General features: G+C 43.1%; 1 protein-coding gene across 1 annotated transcript in view; it reads left to right on the top strand.

Moving 5' to 3' along the window:
* AGBL1 (AGBL carboxypeptidase 1) overlaps nucleotides 1-21,408 on the top strand; it is a 1,336,772-nt gene that overhangs the window by 408,208 nt on the left and 907,156 nt on the right. Inside the window, exon 18 of the mRNA XM_069762409.1 lies at nucleotides 14,556-14,736. Coding sequence (XP_069618510.1) covers nucleotides 14,556-14,736 — 181 coding nt within the window. The remainder of the gene's footprint in view (nucleotides 1-14,555; nucleotides 14,737-21,408) is intronic.

Raw genomic sequence — 21,408 nt, 5'->3', positions numbered from 1 at the left:
AGGAAGCTTACTTCCGCAGTCTTGCCCGCTATTTACGTCCCATTCCCCGCTCGCTCAGGCTGCGGACCAGAGGTTGCATCCAAATTTTGCTAGATGCGGCAACACCCCCAAACAACCCAACTAATATCTTTAATTATCTTGAACGGTGGCAAATGTCATCTACCAACCTTCTGGCGGTGCAAGACCTTCCACAGGACCAATCACAAACTGTGTCAGCACCACCCCCGCAACCTATAGCTCCACAGCCTGCACAAACCACACAACAAGGCCAAAACAGGGGTATTTATGATTTTGCAGCACATCCCCAATCTGACCACTTGAACAGACACATGTTTGGAGGCTGGTCCCAACATGTGTCTGCACGACATGGTCATATTGGGGGTTCGGAACAAATGGGTCAAGCCAGTAGCCAGGACTTGATGCCCTTCTACCCTCCACATCAAGTGTTAGGTCATACACATGATCGCAGCTTGCAGCAACACCCGCAATTTCTATCTGCAATAACACAGGTAGACAGAGTGGTTGGTCAACCACCCAGGCCAAGTTCCGCACATGCTGGACACCCGCCATCACCATCACCACCCCCAACCTACCATAACCTGTAATGTTTTGGATGTTAGATTTTGCCTGTCATTTTGGCCTTTTGTTGGCCTTAGTTTTTTGTGACCATGGCATGTAAAGCTGTGTTGTTTGTTTTGTTTAAATTACATATGAAAATTGTAATATGTTTTTGGAATGCATATATATATGCGCAGAGCAGTAAAAATTTGTTCTGAAAACAGAGTCTTATGTCTTGGTCCAGCTACATACATGATTTGTCAGCTTTACACACTTACATCTTTTCATCATCAGATACATATTACACAAATTTCTGAAGGAAATTATGTGATTTATTAACTTAGAATCTAAACAAAAATTAAGGCAAAACAGCATTGTCTTGCCAAACCGTAGATCCCTCTGGTGACACAAAAAAATTGGTTAAAACATCACGAACTTTTAGGCCAGAGGGCTGACGACGTGAAGGACGAACACGTGTAGTTGTCAAGACAGTATTTGCATAATCAATGTCATCTGCAGCAGATGATGGGCAATCATGGTCTCTTGTAAAGTTGTGAAGAACAACACATGCTTTTATCACACCATTTACATTGCCTTCACTCAGTTGGATTGCAGACTGAAGGACCCGCCATTTTGCACTGAGAATGCCAAATGAACACTCGACCAGACGGCGGGCACGGGAAAGACGCAAATTAAAGATTCTGCGCCGGTAGTCCAGGCCTCTCCGTGGATAGGGTCTCATGACGTTCCTTGATAATTGAAAGGCCTCATCTGCTACCATCATGTAAGGCACCGCATCCAAATTAGCACCTGGTATGTGACTTGGGGGTGGGAGATCCAATTCATTGTTGCGCAGCCGCCGACCCATAATGGAAGAACTGAAGACTCTAGAGTCTCCAGTTCTCCCATAGGCCCCAATATCTACAATTATAAACCTGTAGTTGCTGTCGACTAGGGCCAACAGCACTACAGAGAAAAACTGTTTATAATTATAGAATTGGGTCCCTGAGCCTGGCGGCTTACGCACACGGATGTGCTTTCCGTCAAGAGCCCCAATACAGTGCGGAAACTGGCATGTGTCCTGAAATCCTTGAGCAATACGTAACCAGTCTGCAATTTTTGGTTCAGGCATCACCTCTTGATGGAGTCTTCTCCAGATTTCCGTGCATGTATCCCGCACAATCCCAGAAATTGTAGATTTGCCCAATAAAAACTCTAAATGCAGGGCCGCATATGATAGGCCAGTGGCAAGGAAGCTAAAAGACAAAATAATATTTTTATCAAAGATAAAATTAACACAATACAGGGTGATATGGGGCAATCAAATTAATTTAAAAAAAAAAAAAAGCTATGGCTTTGATCTTTTTAAAAAATTACATTAAGAAAATAAGTAAAAATTATGTTGAAGTTACTTAACCATTTAAGTATATAATTTGAAGAAGGGGTATCGACAAAAAAATGAGTAACATATTGGGTCAATTAGTATTAAGGCATACCGCAAGGTAAGGATAAGGCGCTCCTCAGCTGAAATAGATTTGCGCATCCTGGTGTCCTTCTTCGTGATCCCTGGACGCAAAATCTCCAACAAAATGTCAAAGGTTTGAATCCTCATCCGATAATAGTTGAAGAACTTGTCCGGATTAGTCCTCAGAGCAGCATACAGACGGCTGAAATGGCCTTTATTGATACGTTGTTTGATAAGTGGATGTACCCACATCCGTCTCCGCCTCCTCGGATCTACAATAACTGGGTATGGCTGGCCAAAACGTTGGGAAAGTACCCAGTTGAAAAGCACACGCTCTGTGGTGTTGAAAGTCAGTCGATCAGACATGTTGCTCATCAATCCGAAGTGCACCAACACAAGCAGGGACTCTACTGCATAGATTGGTGGGTGGCACCTGTGTTTAGGGCCATTAAATAATGTTCTTGGTGATGATTTAAATTTTTTCAGGTGGAAAAACCGTTATATGTCCATTTTGCAAGCCTGCGAGAAATTCTCGCCATACGGAAGCCATACGGATGTCACACGGATGTCAAACGGATCATTTGATGCGAGAAAATCGCATCCTCGCACTGCACTCGGATCACTGTTTTGGTAACATTTGTGCGATTCTCGTCCGTCAAAAACGGACCGTTTTTTTATACGTTGTGTGTGTCCCCGGCCATACCTATTGAATCTCCCGCTGCTCCAATGCTACCTATCTGGATACCTGGAGTGATGGCATCCTGGTATTAGTCACAGGACCACTGCTGCCAGTCAGTGGCTTTACCTGTGATGTTTGCCTGTATAGAACTCGACTGCCAATGCCAGTGATTGGCTGCACTGGTTACATGAATGATGGATGGGATATCATCAATGTAGTACAAGCATGGACCACCGGAGCTGTGACAATGAAATAATTCAAGGGGTAACAAAATGTATTTTTTATTTTTGTAACATTCCCTACTGTAGAGCTATTTTTGTGTTAGAATTAGTGATGAGCGAATATACTCGTTACTAAAGATTTCTCTAGCATGCTCTGGGGTCCTCCGAGTATTTTTTAGTTCTCGGAAATTTTGCTTTTTTTGCCGCAGCTGAATGATTTACATCTATTAGCCAGCATAAGTACATGTGGGGGTTGCCTGGTTGCTAGGGAACCCCCACATGTACTTATGCTGGCTAATAGATGTAAATCATTCAGCTGCGGCAGAAAAAAAAAAATCTCCAAGCACTAAAAAATACTCGGAGGACCCCAGAGCATGCTAGAGAAATCTCGAGTAATGAGTATATTCGCTCATCACTAGTTAGAATCCCTTTAAAAAAGGAGTTGCCCCCTTTTTGCACATTTTTAGCACATCCAAAGTTTGTTATAAATCTGTAATAGACCACGGAGATCCACTTCTATTTTTGAGAATGGGCCACACTGGAACGGAAAGCTGGCCGCACATATGTGGTTCTCTCCATTCATTTCCGTGGGAGTTTAGAACATTGTTATTAATGTTGCCAAGCTTTCTGACTTTCCAAACTCCTCTACAGGTGACTAGAGTAAGCCATGCAGTTCACCGCCATCTCTCCGATGACTCCTCTCCAGAAATATTTGAGATTGAGAAGCAGAAGCGTCTGTAATTTTATCTTGACAAATACTTAGCGATCTTTGTACCACCATAAATGACAGAATCTGCAATGTAGGCTCTGTGTCACATGTGAACACAGCATAAAATGTGCCTAATGTACCAGTTTATCAGTCTGGGGCCCAGAAAACATCTATCTAGCGCTTATGTCAAGTGTTCAGAAGGATCATGCAATATAAATGCAGCCTGATAATACAGTCTGTGGTAAGAGGAAAAGTGCAGGATTTGTATCACAGATGTAGACACAGTAGGGTTCTTTTATTAGTAGAATCAGATGAAAGATACTAGCTTTGTCATTTGCAGTGTCAGGACATTTATCTAACCAGTGTGGTTGAGTGATGCATTTTTGGCAACATGTATTTTTTTTTCTATCCTCAAAGATGTTGGTACTTCTAAGGCCGGCGTCACACTACCGTGTTTTATGGACGTAAGAGAGGTGCTGAAATTACGGATTGCATACAGTACAATGCTTCTCTATGCCCCAGCTCCTATCAGCCGTATTTTACTGATCCGCATTATACAGCTTTCTACGGCCGTAGAAAATCGCAGCATGCTGCGTTTGTCACCGTATTGCGCAAAAAATACGCCAATGAAAGTCTATGGGGGCCAGAAAAATACAGATTACACACGGACCAGCAGTGTGACTTGCAAGAAATACGCAGCGGTGTTAGAGAGAAAAGCCGGCAATTCAGTGCGGTGTACAGTAAAATCACACTGACAGCTTACATTAGAATAGGTAGAATAAATGTGTACACATAGAATAGGTATATCTATATATATAATTGCCTAAGGGTTTTTCCGTCTGTCTGTCTGTCTGTCTGTCCTGGAAATCCCGGCTCTCTGATTGGTCGAGGCCGCCAGGCCTCGACCAATCAGAGACCGGCACAGCATCGACGTAGAAATCCCGCGTCTCTGATTGGTCGAGGCCGCCAGGCCTCGACCAATCAGCAACGGGCACAGCGACGATGATGTCATAAAGGACGTAGAAATCCCGCGTCTGATTGGTCGAGGCCGCCAGGCCTCGACCAATCAGCAACGGGCACAGCGATGATGATGTCATAATGGTTGCCATGGCGACGATGATGTCATAAAGGTTGCCTCGACCAATCAGCGACGGTCAAAGTCTGCCGCGAATTCTGGAATTATCATTGTCCATATACTACGGGGACATGCATATTCTAGAATACCCGATGCGTTAGAATCGGGCCACAATCTAGTATATATATATATATATATATATATATATATATATATATATATATATATATATATATATATATATATATATATATATATCTATATATATAATTGTCTAAGGGTTTTTCCGTCTGTCTGTCTGTCTGTCTGTCTGTCCTGGAAATCCCGGCTCTCTGATTGGTCGAGGCCGCCAGGCCTCGACCAATCAGCAACGGGCACAGCGACGATGATGTCATAATGGTTGCCATGGCGACGATGATGTCATAAAGGTTGCCTCGACCAATCAGCAACGGGCACAGTCTGCCGCGAATTATGGAATCATCATTGTCCATATATTACAGTGACATGCATATTCTAGAATACCCGATGCGTTAGAATCGGGCAACAATCTAGTATATATATATATATATATTAGTGAGACACATATATGTATATATATTAATATTTCATACAGCGCAAAATAGCTTTAAAGCCGGTAATTCAATTACCGGCTTTTCATTTCTCCTTCCTAAATCCGACATGATATGAGACATGGTTTACATACAGTAAACCATCTGATACCCCCATTTTTTTTGCATATTTCACACTACTGTTAGTAGTGTGTATGTGCAAAATTTGGGCACTCTAGCTATTAAATTAAAGGGTTAAATGGCGGAAAAAATTGGCTCCCACGCAATTTTCTACGCCAGAGTAGTAAAGCCAGTGACTGAGGGCAGATATTAATAGCCTGAAGAGGGTCCACGGTTATTGGCCCCCATGGCTAAAAACATCTGCCCCCAGCCACCCCAGAAAAGGCACATCTGGAAGATGCGCCTATTCTGGCACTTGGCCACTCTCTTCCCATTCCCGTGTAGCGGTGGGATATGGGGTAATGAAGGGTTAATGTCACCTTGCTATTGTAAGGTGACATTAAGCCAGATTAATAATGGAGAGGCATCAATTATGACACCTATCCATTATTAATCCAATAGTCTGAAATGGTTAAAAAAACACAAACACATTATTACAAAGTCTTTTAATGAAATAAAAACACAGATTGTTGGAATATTTTATTATCCTGGTAATCCACCTGAAGACCCTCGCTCTGTAACAAAGGAAAAATAAAGAAACAACAATATCTCATACCTTCCGATGATCTGTCACGTCCCACGATGTAAATCCATCTGAAGGGGTTAAATTTTTTTACAGGCAGGAGCTCTGCTAATGCACTTTGCTCCTGGCTGTAAAACCCCAGCGAATGAATGTAAAGTAGGTCAATGACCTGTAGTTACCTTCAGTCGCGGTGATGCGCCCTCTGCTGGTTGTCCTCATATGAACTCGAGCCTGGGAACTTTTCTGATTTTTTTTTTTCCCACGCTCGAAGGACATCCAGTAGAGGGCGCATCACCGCGAATGAAGGTAACTACAGGTCATTGACCTACTTTACATTCATTCGCTGGGGTTTTACAGGCAGGAGAACAGCTGCATTATAGCAAAGCCCCTGCCTGTAAAAATTTGTAACCCCTTCAGATGGATTTACATCGTGGGACGTGACAGATCATCGGAAGGTATGAGATATTGTTGTTTTTTTTTTCCTTTGATACAGAGCGAGGGTCTTCAGGTGGATTACCAGGATAATAAAATATTCCAACAACCTGTGTTTTTATTTCATTAAAAGACTTTGTAATAATGTGTTTGTGTTTTTTTTTAACCATTTCAGACTATTGGATTAATAATGGATAGGTGTCATAATTACGCTAATTTTTTCCGCCATTTAACCCTTTAATTTAATAGCTAGAGCGCCCAAATTTTGCACATGCACACTACTAACATTAGTAGTGTGGAATATGCAAAAAAAATGGGGATATGAGATGGTTTACTGTATGTAAACCATGTCTCATATCATGTTGCGCAGGCGTGTACTATGGAGGACAGAGAATGAACTTCAATCCAATATTGCAGCCAGCATGCAGCCAGTGGGTAAGGAAAGGGTGAATCAAACACCCAAAAACCCCGCCTCCATGGCTGAAGATTGTTCCCTCCAAATTCAGATGACAGTGTCCCTTTAAATTGAAACAAGTTGAACAGGTCTCCGCTTTTTTTTTCTTTGCGGACACTGGATTGAAAAATACTTGCGGGAATCGCGGAATGGGGTTACATAACATGCACCCAATCTCTCAATTACAGTCTATAAGACCTCTCCCTGTAGGACTAACCCTTCAGTAAAATGCTGCAAATATCTAATAGACATGGTGTAAAGTGACTCTGTTGTTGTCTTTCAGCCTTAGCTAGGATTTCCATGGGCAGGCTTTGCTCTAGTTAGGGCGGTTTCACACGTCCAGCCGTGTGCTGCATCAGGACGACACAGACGGCAGCCGGGAAGCAGCTGTCCCCTGCGTGTGGTGCTGAACGCGGCTTTCATCCATTGTCCCCTGCTCTGCCGGCAGCAGCGCGAGCAGGGAAAAATGAATGAAAGAAAACCCGATGTGGGGTCCCCCTATATTTTCCAACTAACTCGGCAAAAGTCACAGGTGCGGGCTGCTTTTCTCAGGCTGGTAAGGGGCCATGGATATGGCTCTACCCAGCCTTAAAAAAGCAGCCCGCAACTGCCTAGAAAAGGCGCATCTATTAGATGCACCAATTCTGGAGATTTGCCCGATTCTTTCCACTGCCCTGTAGCATTGGCATATGGGGTAATATTGCACACTGCTGTTGTAAGCTGACATTAAGCCAGCTTAGTAATGGAGAGGTGTCAATCCCACAGTTCTTAAAGAGTTAATAAAAGACACAGTAAGAAAAAAAGTATTTTAATGAAATAATGAAATACACAGGTCATTAATATCTTTATTGCATGCTCAATCCAAGTGAAGCCCTCGTTCTCCGGTAAAAAATTCCAAAATAAAATAGCAACAATATCCCATACCTGTCAAGTCCCACGCAGTAATCCATATCTGGGGGCATTTACATTTTACAACCAGGAGTGCTGCTAATGTGACCGCTCCCGGCTGTAAACGACTGGGGAATTAATGAAATGCAGGGGGCGGAGCTTCAGTGACTAGCGGTGAAGTCACCGAAGCTGCGCCCCCTGGCGGCATGAACTCAAATTAACTCTTAAGCGTGGGAAAGTTTCTGAATACAGTGTACACTGTTCTTCGTGTGCGGGACGTATTGCGGTACGTGCTGCTAGTAAAAAGCAGACATGTCTATCCGTTTTGCACACGAACACAGGGTCCGCTGACATATGCACAGACCCATTCTCTTGAATGGGTCTACATGTGTCAGTATCTACGGTACGTGACAAAACTGTCACTACATGTACCGGAGGCACTGACGTGTGAAACCGCCCTTTCTCTGCCTAGCTAGTTCCAGTGGAAACCATAGCTTTTAGGCCGACATCACACTGGCGTATTGCATCCGATGCGAGATCATCGGATGCGATATGGTAATGACACTCGGCTCCTGCTCGCAGCAGAGCTGGAGACGAGTGTCATGCATCTGTGCTCTGATTCCCTCGCATAGGGAGGATCGGAGCACAGCTGCGGAGGAGGCGGAGAAATGAATTTCTCCATCTCCTCCATTGCTGGGGGCCGCTTATAACGCACAGCACTTCGATGATATCCGAGTGGTGTGCGCTGTCTCACTTGCACCCATAGGCTTATATGGGTGCAAGTGAGCCGAGAGTTTTCCTCGGTCCGAGACCATCGCAGCATGCTGCGATGGTCTCTGACCAAGGAATATGGCCGAAAAAAAGTCGGCTGCTGGGAGCTGCCCCATAGCTGAACATTGGTCCGAGGGCAATGCGATTTTTTTTTTTTATCGCACTGCACTCGGCCGTTTAAAACGCCAATATGACGCCGGCCTTACCCTTTAATCCTTGTTCAGGGAAGTTGATTTATTCAGGAGGCCTGAGTTGAGTACAAGGAGTTGCAGCTGGCCTGTGGAGCAAGCTGGCAGGAGTGGTCAGATAGCTGGGTCAATACGGATAAGGACAAAATTGTAAGAAAGAAGAAAAATCAGAAAATGAGCCACAATCTAAGGCAGCCGTCACACTAGCAGTATTTGGTCAGTATTTTACATCAGTATTTGTAAGCCAAAGCCAGGAGTGGGTGATAATACAGAAGTGGTGCATATGTTTCTATTATACTTTTCCTCTATTTGTTCCACTCCTGGTTTTGGCTTACAATTACTGATGTAAAATACTGACCAAATACTGCTAGTGTGACGGCAGCCTAAATCACAAATAATCACTAGAACACCAGATGTCACATGTAGGTGTGTGGACCAGATAAGTGCAGCACCCCAGGGTCCTGGTTGTTGCAGTAATGTCATTCTTCCACCAGGGGGAGTGATGTTACGTCTGAAGGCAATATAGGAGATCGCTTTACCAGGAATCACATACCACACACCACACTACACACTCCAGTCCACCAGGGGGAGCTATGCTCCTCTTTAGTAGGGCACTCTTCACAATAAGGTAAAACTGGTGGTCTGGATAGAAAGTTAGTCAGAAGCTGACTGGGCTTCACCCAGGCAGCACCAGTCTGGCGGACGCTGACTTGGCTTCACTCAGTTAGCTATCTGAGCTCAACTCAGGTAGTGGGTCCCTGACAGGGGTGGGATCCTGTCAGAGGCCTAGACAGAAGGAGACGGAGCTGCGCCTGCCTACCGATGTGGCAGCATCCTAAGAAAGAGACATTGAAGTAGAATTGTGTTGCAGAGAGTGAGAAACGAGGTCATAGCAAAGGGAGAGGAAACCAGAAGGAGTTCTGCCCTGTAAAAGGCTGCCTCCTTCTGAGGCGCAGAAGCCGGTAGCTGGAACACCGAGGGAGTCATCGTCCCCAACCCTGGCTCCAGAGTCCAGCAGAACAGCTAATTCCATATTAGTTGCCCGACCTTATACCCAGGAGGCACGGTGGCAATTGTGGGGGCCGGGGCATGCTAGAGTCCCTGTAAAAAGCCTCAGGCCATCAGTCATACGGGTTTGTCCTATCCTTACCATCAGGGGGACAGAGAGAGATAGACATAACATCCACAACAGTTGTGAGGACCTTACCGAGACGCACAGCAGGGAGGTACTACAACATCCAGGCGCTAGAGGAAGGCTACTGATTTCCACCTGGATAAGGGGACTCTGGATTTGCCTTCTGACCGGCCGGACTCTGCCTACCCTGTGGTCCCTACCCTGGACTGTGGACGCTAAAGCCTTCAGTAAAGGTAAAGAGACTGCAACCTTGTGTCCTCGTTCTTCACTGCGACTTTCACCATCCACACACTGGGAAGTCCTGGGGACATACTTGACCTGTGGGAAGGTATACCATAACATCACCCCAGCGGACCCCTAAGCAGCGTCAGTCACCCTGACCGAATACCACAGGTGGCGTCACGAACATTATCCCTTTAAAGACCTTTCCCCCATTTACAACGGACATTCCTAGGGCCACGGACTGGGTTAGCCACCGTAACATCCCCTTAAAGAACCATAGGGCATGGCTCCGAGTACCCCAATGCCCCACGGGGGCGCTCCATAAAGACAAGCTTAAAACTGGCAGTAGAAGACAGGGGTTGGTATATTGAACAGTCCTGCCAAAGAGAACTAAACAGAACTGTCAGGGTATGTGCACACGTTGCAGATTTGGCTGCAGATCAGCAGTTTTCCATGCAGTGTACAGTACCATGTAAACCTATGGAAAACCAAGTCCGCTGTGCACATGCTGCGGAAATATCAGCGCAGAAATGCAACAGTTTATTTTCTGAAGCATGTCAATTCTTTGTGCGGAATCAGCAGCGTTTTTACACTTCTTCCATTATAGGAATCTGCAGATGTAAAAATGCAGGCTAGCTCCGCACAAAATCTGCAGAAAACCCAGGTCATTTTACCTGTGGATTCTGCAGAATCCGCGAGGAAAAATCCGCAATGGAATCTGCAACGTGTGCACATACCCTTATGTTGCCTACAACAATTGAGCAGCGCCACCTAGCGATCAAAACAGAAACAGAGGGGATGGGTAATGACATGGATGTTACGCATGTCCGTATTTTTTTGGTGTGTAATAATTAATTGCTCTACATGTCCTAGTTATGTGCATGAGAAATTTTCTTAATATGAATATGCCTTTATCACAAGCAGTTATGAAAGTGGATAAATGTTTTTCCATCTCCAGTTTCTACACAAACCCTGACATTTATTAAGACATTTACTTTTTGAACCCATAAAAGAAAAAGTGATATGTATACAAGACACAGTCCATCTTCAACATGTCAGCCTCACAAAGAGGTTCAGGCATTATCCAGTTTCCGTATGTGGACTAAGTAGATGATAAAACAGCTAAGTAGCTAATTGCATGGTAATTAATGATCTCTATACATCTAATGTCGCAGAACTGTTCCATAATAAGCACAATTAGCTTTGTACACATTCTGCTATTAGCTTGCTATACATGCAACTAAGTGTCTGGCCCTCCTGAGCAATATTCAATTTACATTCCCTATGAGATATTCATAGCCAAAGCACATACACCTGCTCCATTCACTCACTTTGTGTTATACTCCAAACTGTGCTGCCGGGTCAACAACCAGCACAAGAGGTCAAATGCTTTCTGGGTCACACTTGATGCCAAGGTATCAAAGCTCGTGTCTGCAAAAAGGAGTTTCTGGTTTGGACTCTCATCCTAAGGCCATGTTCACACTTAAAGTATTTGGTCAGTATTTCACATCAGTATTTGTAAGTCAAGACCAGGAGTGGGTGATAAATACAGAAGTGGGGACGTGTCTCTATTATATTTTTCCTCTGATTGTTCCACTCCTGGTTTTGGCTTACAAATACTGAAGTAAAATACTGACCAAATACTCCACATGACCATGAACATGGCCTAAGTCAGAAAGCAGAGCTCATTAAAGTGTCTATAGTGGCTTTTAGGATTTCTACATCGAATAGGTGGTGCCACAGATAAAGTCCGCTTTTTTTTCAGAAGAGACTATAAGCAAACTTAGGCCGGGGTCACACTCGCGAGTATAATGCGAGAAACTCGCGCCTCAATACCCGGCACTCGAGACCGCCTGCATAGAAGTACTTGCTGCCGCATGTTCCAGTCCCAAGTGCTGGCGGCAGTGGCGGGGATTGAGGCGCGCGTTTCTCACATTGCACTCGCAAGTGTGACCCCGACCTTATTGTGAATACATCATGAAAGAGATTCGTTCAGTGCATGAAGGGAATGCACTGAATAGATGAGTCTTGAAAGCAGTGCACGCAGTCCATGAATTGTGCGCAAAATAATAAATGTTCTTTGTTTTTATCTTTAAACTTTTTTCATCTTCCAAAAAGTTGCTTGTTTCATTATAATGTTGCAAAATTAGCAAATATTGGACGTGATTGGCACCACATGCTTGTCCCAATATTGGATGTGTGCAGTGGCTGCTTGGAATGTGTATATATACTAATTTGGTTCATAAAGAAAAAAGAAGCACCTGCTGCATTTTTCCCTACACAGATCATTAGTACATGTTGAAAATTGGTTGTGTGTCTTGGAATACTGGCTATAATGGATGCACGGGCAGTCCTTTGTGCATATGGACGGCACGTGCCCATATACTACTGTATGCTTGCCTGAATCAGCCTATTGAGAGCTTATCTACTTGGCTGGTAATGCATTACAGTGGGGAAAATAAGTATTTGATACACTGTCGATTTTTCCCACCTATAAAGAATGGAGCAGTCGGTAATTTTTATCGTAGATACACATCAACTGTGTGACAAAATCTGAAAAAAAAAAAACTCCAGAAAACCACATTTTATGACTTTTACATAATTAATTTGATAATTATGATTTTATTACACAAAATAAGTATTTGATTCAATAGAAGAAAACAAGTTTGCACAAACTGCAGCAGGGATTTTGTCCCACTCTTCCGTACAGACCTTCTCCAGATCTTTCAGGTTTTGGGGCTGTTGCTGGTCAACTTTGGAGGGAGATGAAACTCAATGATTTTCTATTGGGTTCAGGTGTGAAGACTGGCTTGGCCACTACTTAGGCTACGTTCACATTTGCGTTGCGCGGCGGTGCGTCGGCGACGCAACGCACGACGCACAAAAAACACGCGCAAAACGCGCGCAAAAACGCTGCGTTTTGCGACGCGTGCGTCGTTTTTTGACGAAAATCGGACGCACGAAAAATGCAACTTGTTGCATTTTCTTGCGTCCGACGCTAGCGTCGGAAACGATGCACGTGTTGAAAAACGCGACCAAAAAAACGCACGCGTCCCCTATGTTAAACATAGGGGCGCGTCGCCGCTGCGTCGCCGACGCAACAGCGACGCACATTAGCGTAACGCTAATGTGAACGTACACTTAGTTGCCCTGGCTTTGTGTCTCAGATCATTGTAATGCTTGAAGACCCAGCCACGAACCATCTTCAGTGCTCCTCTACTGATGCGGATAGATATGGATATCAATGGTCTCTAATCACCTTATAAGCAAATATACCTCGCATGAATATACCAGCCTCCTGATAAACCATCCAAGAGAAACACGCAGAGGCATAGAAGCATCTGATATCTATCCATGTCAGCATGATAAGTAACTTTTATCTTTGTTTACCTCGTGTAACCCAGCTTCCAGTCCCCACCTTTAGCCTAGTTGTTCATTGTCTGGCCTAGGTTCCCTGCATCTAATTAAGCACAGGGCCTGCAGGGTAACTGAGGGACAGCCATGGTGGAGCGGGAGCGCCAAACATTGCTTATTAGGACACCAAGCTCCACCCTGCAGGTAGGGATGACATTGGACATGTAGGGTTTCCTGGGCCATGTGTGGTTGTACCTGGGATTTTTTCTATAAGGCCGGGATCACACATGCTAGAAACACGTCCGTGTCTCGCATGTGAAATCCAAGCTCTGGTGCCGGCACTGTGGAGCGGAGCGTGCGGCCGCATAGCAACACATGGAGCCGCACGCTCCGCTCTGGAGCGCCGGCGTCAGAGCTTGGATTTCACATGCGAGACTCGGACGTTTCTTGCATGTGTGATCCCGGCCTAATAGAGTTTATGTAGGCCTTTTTGTCCCCCTGCCTTTCGCAGGCCTACGGTAGGGAGGAGGAGATAATACAGTGCCTCTTTTGGAACATATGTTTGACTGTATAAAGTATTTGACATATCGGAGCAGTCATACATTAAATGCATTCTTTATATTATTAGTTAGTCCATTACAATTTTTCTGCACTTGAGTTTTCTTTTGGTGTTATTTTTATGATTGTTTAAAGAAAGTGTTTTTATAGACAAAAAAACCCTCTGTAAAAACTGAAGGCGTTCTTATACATCTAATACAGGTGTAGATATTTCAGCGATTATATAATTTGTTTGATAAGGACTTGCAGAAAAACATGCGCATATTGTGTCAGTAACCATATGTGCCCTTACATTAGGGTGGTTTTATTTGTAGCAGTTTTTTTGTTTGGTTCTTCATGGTGTTTGCAAAAAAGACTGCAGCCGTATATTAGCTGAAACGGAGATATCAAGTGCACTACGGACAGTGATAATCTGTCAGGCGCTTTTACTCCTTTTATTTTTTGAGGTTTTTCTTTTCTTCAGAATGAAGCCTGCTCATGGTGTGTGTGGCATTTATTTCATGAGCTTTCGTCAGAGTGTCTCAATCGAGCTATAAAACGTCATATTGCAGACTGTGATTGTATGTATGACTCGTGTGTATTGTGCTTGTTGCAGGTAGTCGGCAGTGCATGGTGCTTACTGCTCGGGTACACCCAGGGGAGAGCAATGCCAGCTGGGTGATGAAGGGGACATTGGAGTTTCTTACCAGCAGTGACCCTATTGCACAGATCCTCAGAGAAATGTTCATTTTCAAGATTGTTCCAATGCTGAACCCAGATGGCGTCATCAATGGAAAGTAAGGAGAAAGTTTCGATATGTTCTTGTATATGATCTGTGTGTTATCCTTTATGTATTACATCTCTGAATTCATCCTCTAATAAAACAACTCAATTAGATCTACTATATTTCTATCTATTAACATCAAGTAGTGAAAGCAGAAAATGATCACCTTCCACTGAAAAATGTATTTTATTGTATTCATTTGTAAGCTGCCGGCAGGTAGATTGAAGGACAGTTACGCGCACCCTCATCTGAGATTTAGGAGTGACTATAGACCCTGAGAGGTATGGTCACTCCTGGGCAAGAGGGGTCAAGTCCTCTATCTCTGAAGAGACCATTTGCATAACAAGAACATGCAGGATTTCTGGTAGGAAGTCAATTAATATTATTCAATAGAAGCTAATATGAAGGCTAAAAAGAAGCCAAAACACCCAGTGGCATCTTTTTGAGCATTTTGTAAATGTTATGGCCTCAAAAAACACAAATGTTTTATTCATTGTGTAACACCCATATGACCCCTTAACCCTCGGCCATTTTCCGTTTTTGTGTTTTCGTTTTTTTTTGCTCCCCATTTTCCCAGAGCCATAACTTTTTTAAATTTTTTGGTCAAAATAGCCATGTGAGGGCTTGTTTTTTGCAGGACAAGATGTACTTTTAAACGACACCATTGGTTTTGACATTTCGTGTACTGGAAAACGGGAAAAAAATTCCAAGTGCGGTGAAATTGCAAAAAAAAAGTGCAATTCCATTTTTTTTTCACCGTGTTCGCCAAATGCTAAAACTGACCTGCCATTATGATTCTTCAGGTCACTACTAGTTCATAGGCACCAAACATGCAAAAAGTCTCCAACTAAACATGACTCAAAGTAATGCATTTGTATGCCAATAGGGCCCAAGAAAAAATGGAGTAGAGTAGACTAAAAAAAACTAAGCATAAAATGCAGGAGAAGATGAGTCAAAGCTACAAAAAATCTCAATTTTATTTATATACAAAAAGACACAATTTTGGACAAGCAACATCATAATGAAGTAAGATCAGATACATAAAAGGAGGTGCCCAAGGATTAAAAAAAAAAGCAGGTCGGTAAGGCCCTTCCTAGTTACCTCAGTGTCTGCACACCATGCTTCCCCTACAGAGATTATAATTGCTAAACGGATTTTAAAAAAAATAAGTTTAAAAAAAAGTCAACAAAACACTTCAGGAAATGAGCAAAAATGTTCAGGATTAGAAAACACCATGAAAACACCAGCAAAAAAGAGCTATTCCTGAAGCTTTTTCCACTTGAAAAATGAACATTTTTTACTGCAGGAAAAAGACAGCGTGTGAACATATCCTTAGACTACATTCCCACAATGAACTTTTGGTGCATTTTTGATTCTGCATATTTTTGCGGTGTCTTACAGTTCCAGCAATGTGGATGGGATTTATAGAAATCTCATGCCTTCTCTGCTTTTTTTACTCAGCGTAAAGTGTCTTGTGGTGCGTGTTGATATCTGCAGCATGGTGGACCATGGTCACATGTTCAGGATTTGCTCAGTTTTTTACCTCAGCATTTGTAAGTCAAAACCAGGAGCGGGTGAAAAATACAGAAGTGGTGACAAGTTTCTATTAGGGTTCACTCACGCTTGCATATAAATAATCGGTCCCATTCTCATCCAGGAGAGCGTGCCGATTCTTTTCTCACTTGTCCTCCGTGTGTTGTCTGTATGAATTCTGTTTTTTTTACTCAGCAGCTATTAATCTTTTACAGGACCATTTACGGTTTCCTATTCTACAGAATTGTAATATATCCGAATAAATTTGATGCCATACTGAAGAGTCTTATGACATGCAATTAATTTTTTTTCGCACTTTGATTTTGGAGTGAAATCACAATATGCTGCAATTTATTTTTCAGGCCATATACAGCTGATAAAAAATCTGCAGACCTGGATTGCCTCATTGAATAACATTGGCCCGAGTTCAATCCGATTTTTTTTTTTTTTTTTAATTGGATTGCACTCATTCATTTTACATGCCAGTGTGCGTGAACCCTTAAACTTTTCCTCTTAGGGTATGTTTCCACGTTCAGGAAACGCTGCATGTTTGATGCTGCGTAGAGCCGCAGCGTCAAGCACGCAGCTTCCAGATGTTACAGCATAGTGGAGGGGATTTCATGACATCCCATCTCCACTATGCATTAAAAGACGCATGCGGCAGACCCGCAGATATTGACATGCAGCGCGTCTTTTAAGAACACAGCATGTCCTTGCAATGCTGAAACGACGCAAGGACAACGCAGGTGCAATGCATTCCAGCTCGGGAACAGGAAGTCAAATTTCTTGCGGGAGGTAACATAATGACCACATGCAGACACAAAAGAGCACAGTGAGGCCAAAAATACTCTGTTGTAAAAAAAAATCACAGTAATAAGCAAGTGCTAGTCAAAAGATGGAAAAAAAACAGGGTATTTAGTTGATATGTTTTTTTGCAAAAAAATGTATTCTAAGCTGCTCCACCAATTGTCAAGGTATACTCATATAAAGCAGTCCTAACTAATGTATATAATCCCTATATGATGTATTTAAAAACCTGATCATCTGTATAGTACCTGTATAAGCAGGGTGCTCTTTTGTGTCTTCAAGTTTCTTGATGGTGTGTGAACAGGTTCCTACAGACTTGTTCAATGTGCAAGTAGCCCATGTGTTTCTGGTTCTATAATGACCACATGCGTCAACACACATGACCACCACTTTCACCAGCCAATCAGCCCCAAATAGTGCTATATTTAAGAAGCATCCCTCACACCGTTTATCCAACACCCCCTCTGGAAAAAGCTAAGGTGAAATTGTGTCATTGGGGTGGCAGCTCAAGCATACAGGAGTCCTTTACCTTTGCAGTAAGCTATACTGAGTATCAATTATACACCATATTATTTCCCATTTCTGTACTTGTCAAAGCCATATACCAACTACATGAGAGTGATCCTTATATGGGGCTCCGTGCACTTAAAGGTACTTACCTACAACCACTACAGAACGCAGGACCCATCCAGATCTGCAATCACCAAATTGCACCTTGCATTTTTATTTACTACAATCCTATACATACTAAAATCTGAAAGTTTCTCAGCGCTACTTGCACTTTTTTCTATATTAAATAATCATGGGGATATTAAATATTAATTACTGCCTTACTATATGCTTTTGAACTACTAAGTATGATGTATACATTTTTGCTTCCTATTCTCTGGGTTGCTTGCAGAGAAATCTACCTTATATTGCTTATTATTTTTTTAACCTTTTTATATTGTTGTTGTTAGTAAATACATTTTGACTATTTTAAAAGGACAATTGACTATCGACCATCATGGACAGAGATCCAAGATCTCTGGAAGTGTTATTACGTGATCAGAAATGGCAGCGTTTTAGACACAGTGTATTTATGCTGCTTTTTACATTGCAAACAGTGGATGAGCTTTATAGAAATCCCATGCCCACTGTGCTTCTCTTTAACGCTGCGTAAACTCATCCAGGATGCAAGTTTACGAGCCGCAGCATGTGAATTTATGCGTATTTTCAGCAATAGAATGTCATTACGTGCGGTAAATCCGCATGTGCAGTAAATTGGAAAGCAGCGTTGTGAACATAGCGAAAATATGCTGCTTCCTAAACGCTACGATTGATCATGGGCGCGTGGCCTAAGGATATGTGTCCACTTTCAGGATGGCCGGCGGTATCGTCGGAGCGGCTTTGCCGCTCTGCGGTAAGCCCCGCCCCCTTCTGGGACGCGATGATGCCGGATGTGTTCACAGCACACATCCGGCATCATCGCACCCATCGCATAGGGTCCTGTGCTATATCTTGCAGTTGCCGCAAGATATACGGACATGCTGCAATCTGAAAAGACGCGCAGCATGTCCGGAGTCGCAGGGCCGCCGCGTGCGTGTTACCACGCATAGTGGAGACGGGATTTTATTCAATCCCCTCCACTATGCTGTAACATCTGGATGCTGCGTGTCTGACGCTGCGGCTTTATGCAGCGTCAGACACGCAGCGTTTCCTGCACGTGGAAACATACCCTAAGAGTTTTTACACACGGTGTCTTTTAGACATCGGCATACCAGCATTATTTTTGAAGCAGAAGATGCTTCAGTAAAATGTCTGTATTTCCAGAATTTTTTTTTTTATGTCTTCTAAAGCCACGGTCACACTAGCAGTATTTGGTCAGTATTTTACATCACTATTTGTAAGCCAAAACCAGGAGTGAAACCATCGGTTGTTTTTTTTTTGTTTTTTTTTTGGGTGAGGGGGTACGGACTACCTGTGTTACCTGTCTACATTACATGTTTAATAAAGTTAGTTTTACTCATTAAAACCTGTTTGCTGCATTTTGCAGTGCTTTTGTACATTCTCAATATTTTCTATGGATGAAAAAAGTTGAAACAAGCAAAATGCTGCAAATTTAAAAAAAAACACTGCCAGTCTCATCTCAAATTCATTCAGGAAAAAAACGAGTGTGTATGAGATTTATGAAATCTCGTCTAATTCATGCCGAGCTTACACCAAAATTTTTACTCCAGTCAGAGACTAAAGTAAGATTTCTACTGTGGTGCTTGGAGCCACACACCACTCGTCAGATGCTCCAGATTCATGAACAGCCACGCATCTCTTAATGATTTAAGGTACCGTTACACTAAACGATTTACCAACGATCACGACCAGCGATACGACCTGGCCGTGATCGTTGGTAAGTCGTTGTGTGGTCGCTGGAGAGCTGTCACACAGACAGCTCTCCAGCGACCAACGATGCCGAAGTCCACGGGTAACCAGGGTAAACATCGGGTTACTAAGTGCAGGGCCGCGCTTAGTAACCCGATGTTTACCCTGGTTACCATTGTAAATGTGACGTCACCGCTGTGCTTTACGGCCGGCGCTCACAGCCAGTGCGGGAAGCTGATGGCGGGAGACGTGACAGACACCGGAATGTGAGTATGTTGTGTGTTTTTTTTTTTTTAACATTTACAATGGTAACCAGGGTAAATATCTGATTACTAAGCGCGGCCCTGCACTTAGTAACCCGATGTTTACCATGGTTACAAGTGAACAAATTGCTGGATCGGCGTCACACACGCCGATCCAGCGATGACACGCCGATCCAGCGACGAAATAAAGTTCTGGCCTTCTAGCTCCGACCAGCGATGTCACAGCAGTCAAACACAACGAGATCGCTATCCAGGACGCTGCAGCGTCACGGATCGCTATCGTTCTCATTCAAAAGTTGCTCAGTGTGATGGTACCTTTAGGAGCCTCTGACTCCGGCGTACCCTTTCATCAAGAAAAGTTTGTGAATAGACCCTTTTAGCAAACAAGAAGTTCCTGTAACATAAAATATAGTAGTAATTTTCTAGCTGTATAAAATATTATTACGTTACCTTTATTTATCTACATTTTAAGCAGAATTATCACCGTGAACATGGTGAGAAGAACACAACGTACCGTCACTTTGCTTCCTCCCAGCCTTGTGTAATATACAGCAGGAAGCGCGGTATAAATTACAAAGGGAATTTACTTTTGGGCTGACACCAGTTGAACAATGATAGTTTCTCCTGTGGAGAAGACATTAGAAATTCAGCTCCTCTCTTTAATTGATCCCTGTGTAAGAGACAGTTTGATCTTTCAGCATTACCTTCTGGAAACACAAGCAGCCTTGTATCAATTTCTATGTCTTGAATTTGGGCTATTAATTAAACACGTATAAACCTGGATTTCTCTTCCTATAAACATCAATAATTGATGCTCTGTAACGATATGAATCTTCTGCCAGAGGAAGACATATTTTAAGTGTTCCTTTCCCAGATGCATCACATTAAAAAAAGATTCGGCAATGTTAAATCCTGTGATTGTACTCAGGGCAGTGCTTGAAATGTTCCCCACTTCAACGCTTTTTTTTTTTTTTTAGAAAATAAATGATTTTATCTGAAGTGGTCGTGCATTCATTTTATGCATGGCTGTAATTATGTGACAAATTGAAACAGATGAGAAGGTGGCATTTGAGTAGTGCTGTGAGTTTCAGATGAGGTCTTTTAAAGGTCATTCATTACTTACTCATACAAAAAAGTCAGATAGAAAATCACGCTGGTAATTGAATGACAGGATTGCCAAACTGTGTAGTAGAACGGTAAAAAAAAAGAATTTTTAAAGGGAACCTGACAGCTGACTCCTGCTGCTACAACCAGAGGCAGCATGAATCGGAGACCAGCTCCATTCGTGCAGACAGACAGGTCTTACTCTGAAGGCCTGTGCTATTTGTGAGAAAACCTACTTTTAATATCTGGTTGGTGATGTCAGTAGAATGACTAGTTCAAGGGCCGACTTGCTGGTGACTTCTCCTCTTCCTGCACTCCTAGACTGACCCTTAATTTCCTGTACTTGTGTCTGGAGAAACCCATCAGTCAAGGAGAGCAGGAGAATAGTCCTCCAAGTGGCATTAATCCAGCCATTTTTTACAAATCTATTTAGGGTGCAGTCAGATGGCTGTGTAAACCGGTTCATGTATTTCTATACTGCTGTCTTGGGTCAGGAGAGCTTCCGGCCAGTGCATGGACTGCGTTCCAATCTCAACCCTATTCAGTGACTGCTCTTGGGTTTACAACTATAGGATTCCCATCAATCACAAGCAAAGGGGTTGAGATCCCTTTAACATTTT

Source organism: Ranitomeya imitator, chromosome 4 (genome assembly GCF_032444005.1).
Source record: "Ranitomeya imitator isolate aRanImi1 chromosome 4, aRanImi1.pri, whole genome shotgun sequence".
Lineage (NCBI taxonomy): Eukaryota > Metazoa > Chordata > Amphibia > Anura > Dendrobatidae > Ranitomeya > Ranitomeya imitator.
Note: the sequence above shows the minus strand (reverse complement) of the source record. Positions and strands in the feature narration are given on the sequence as shown.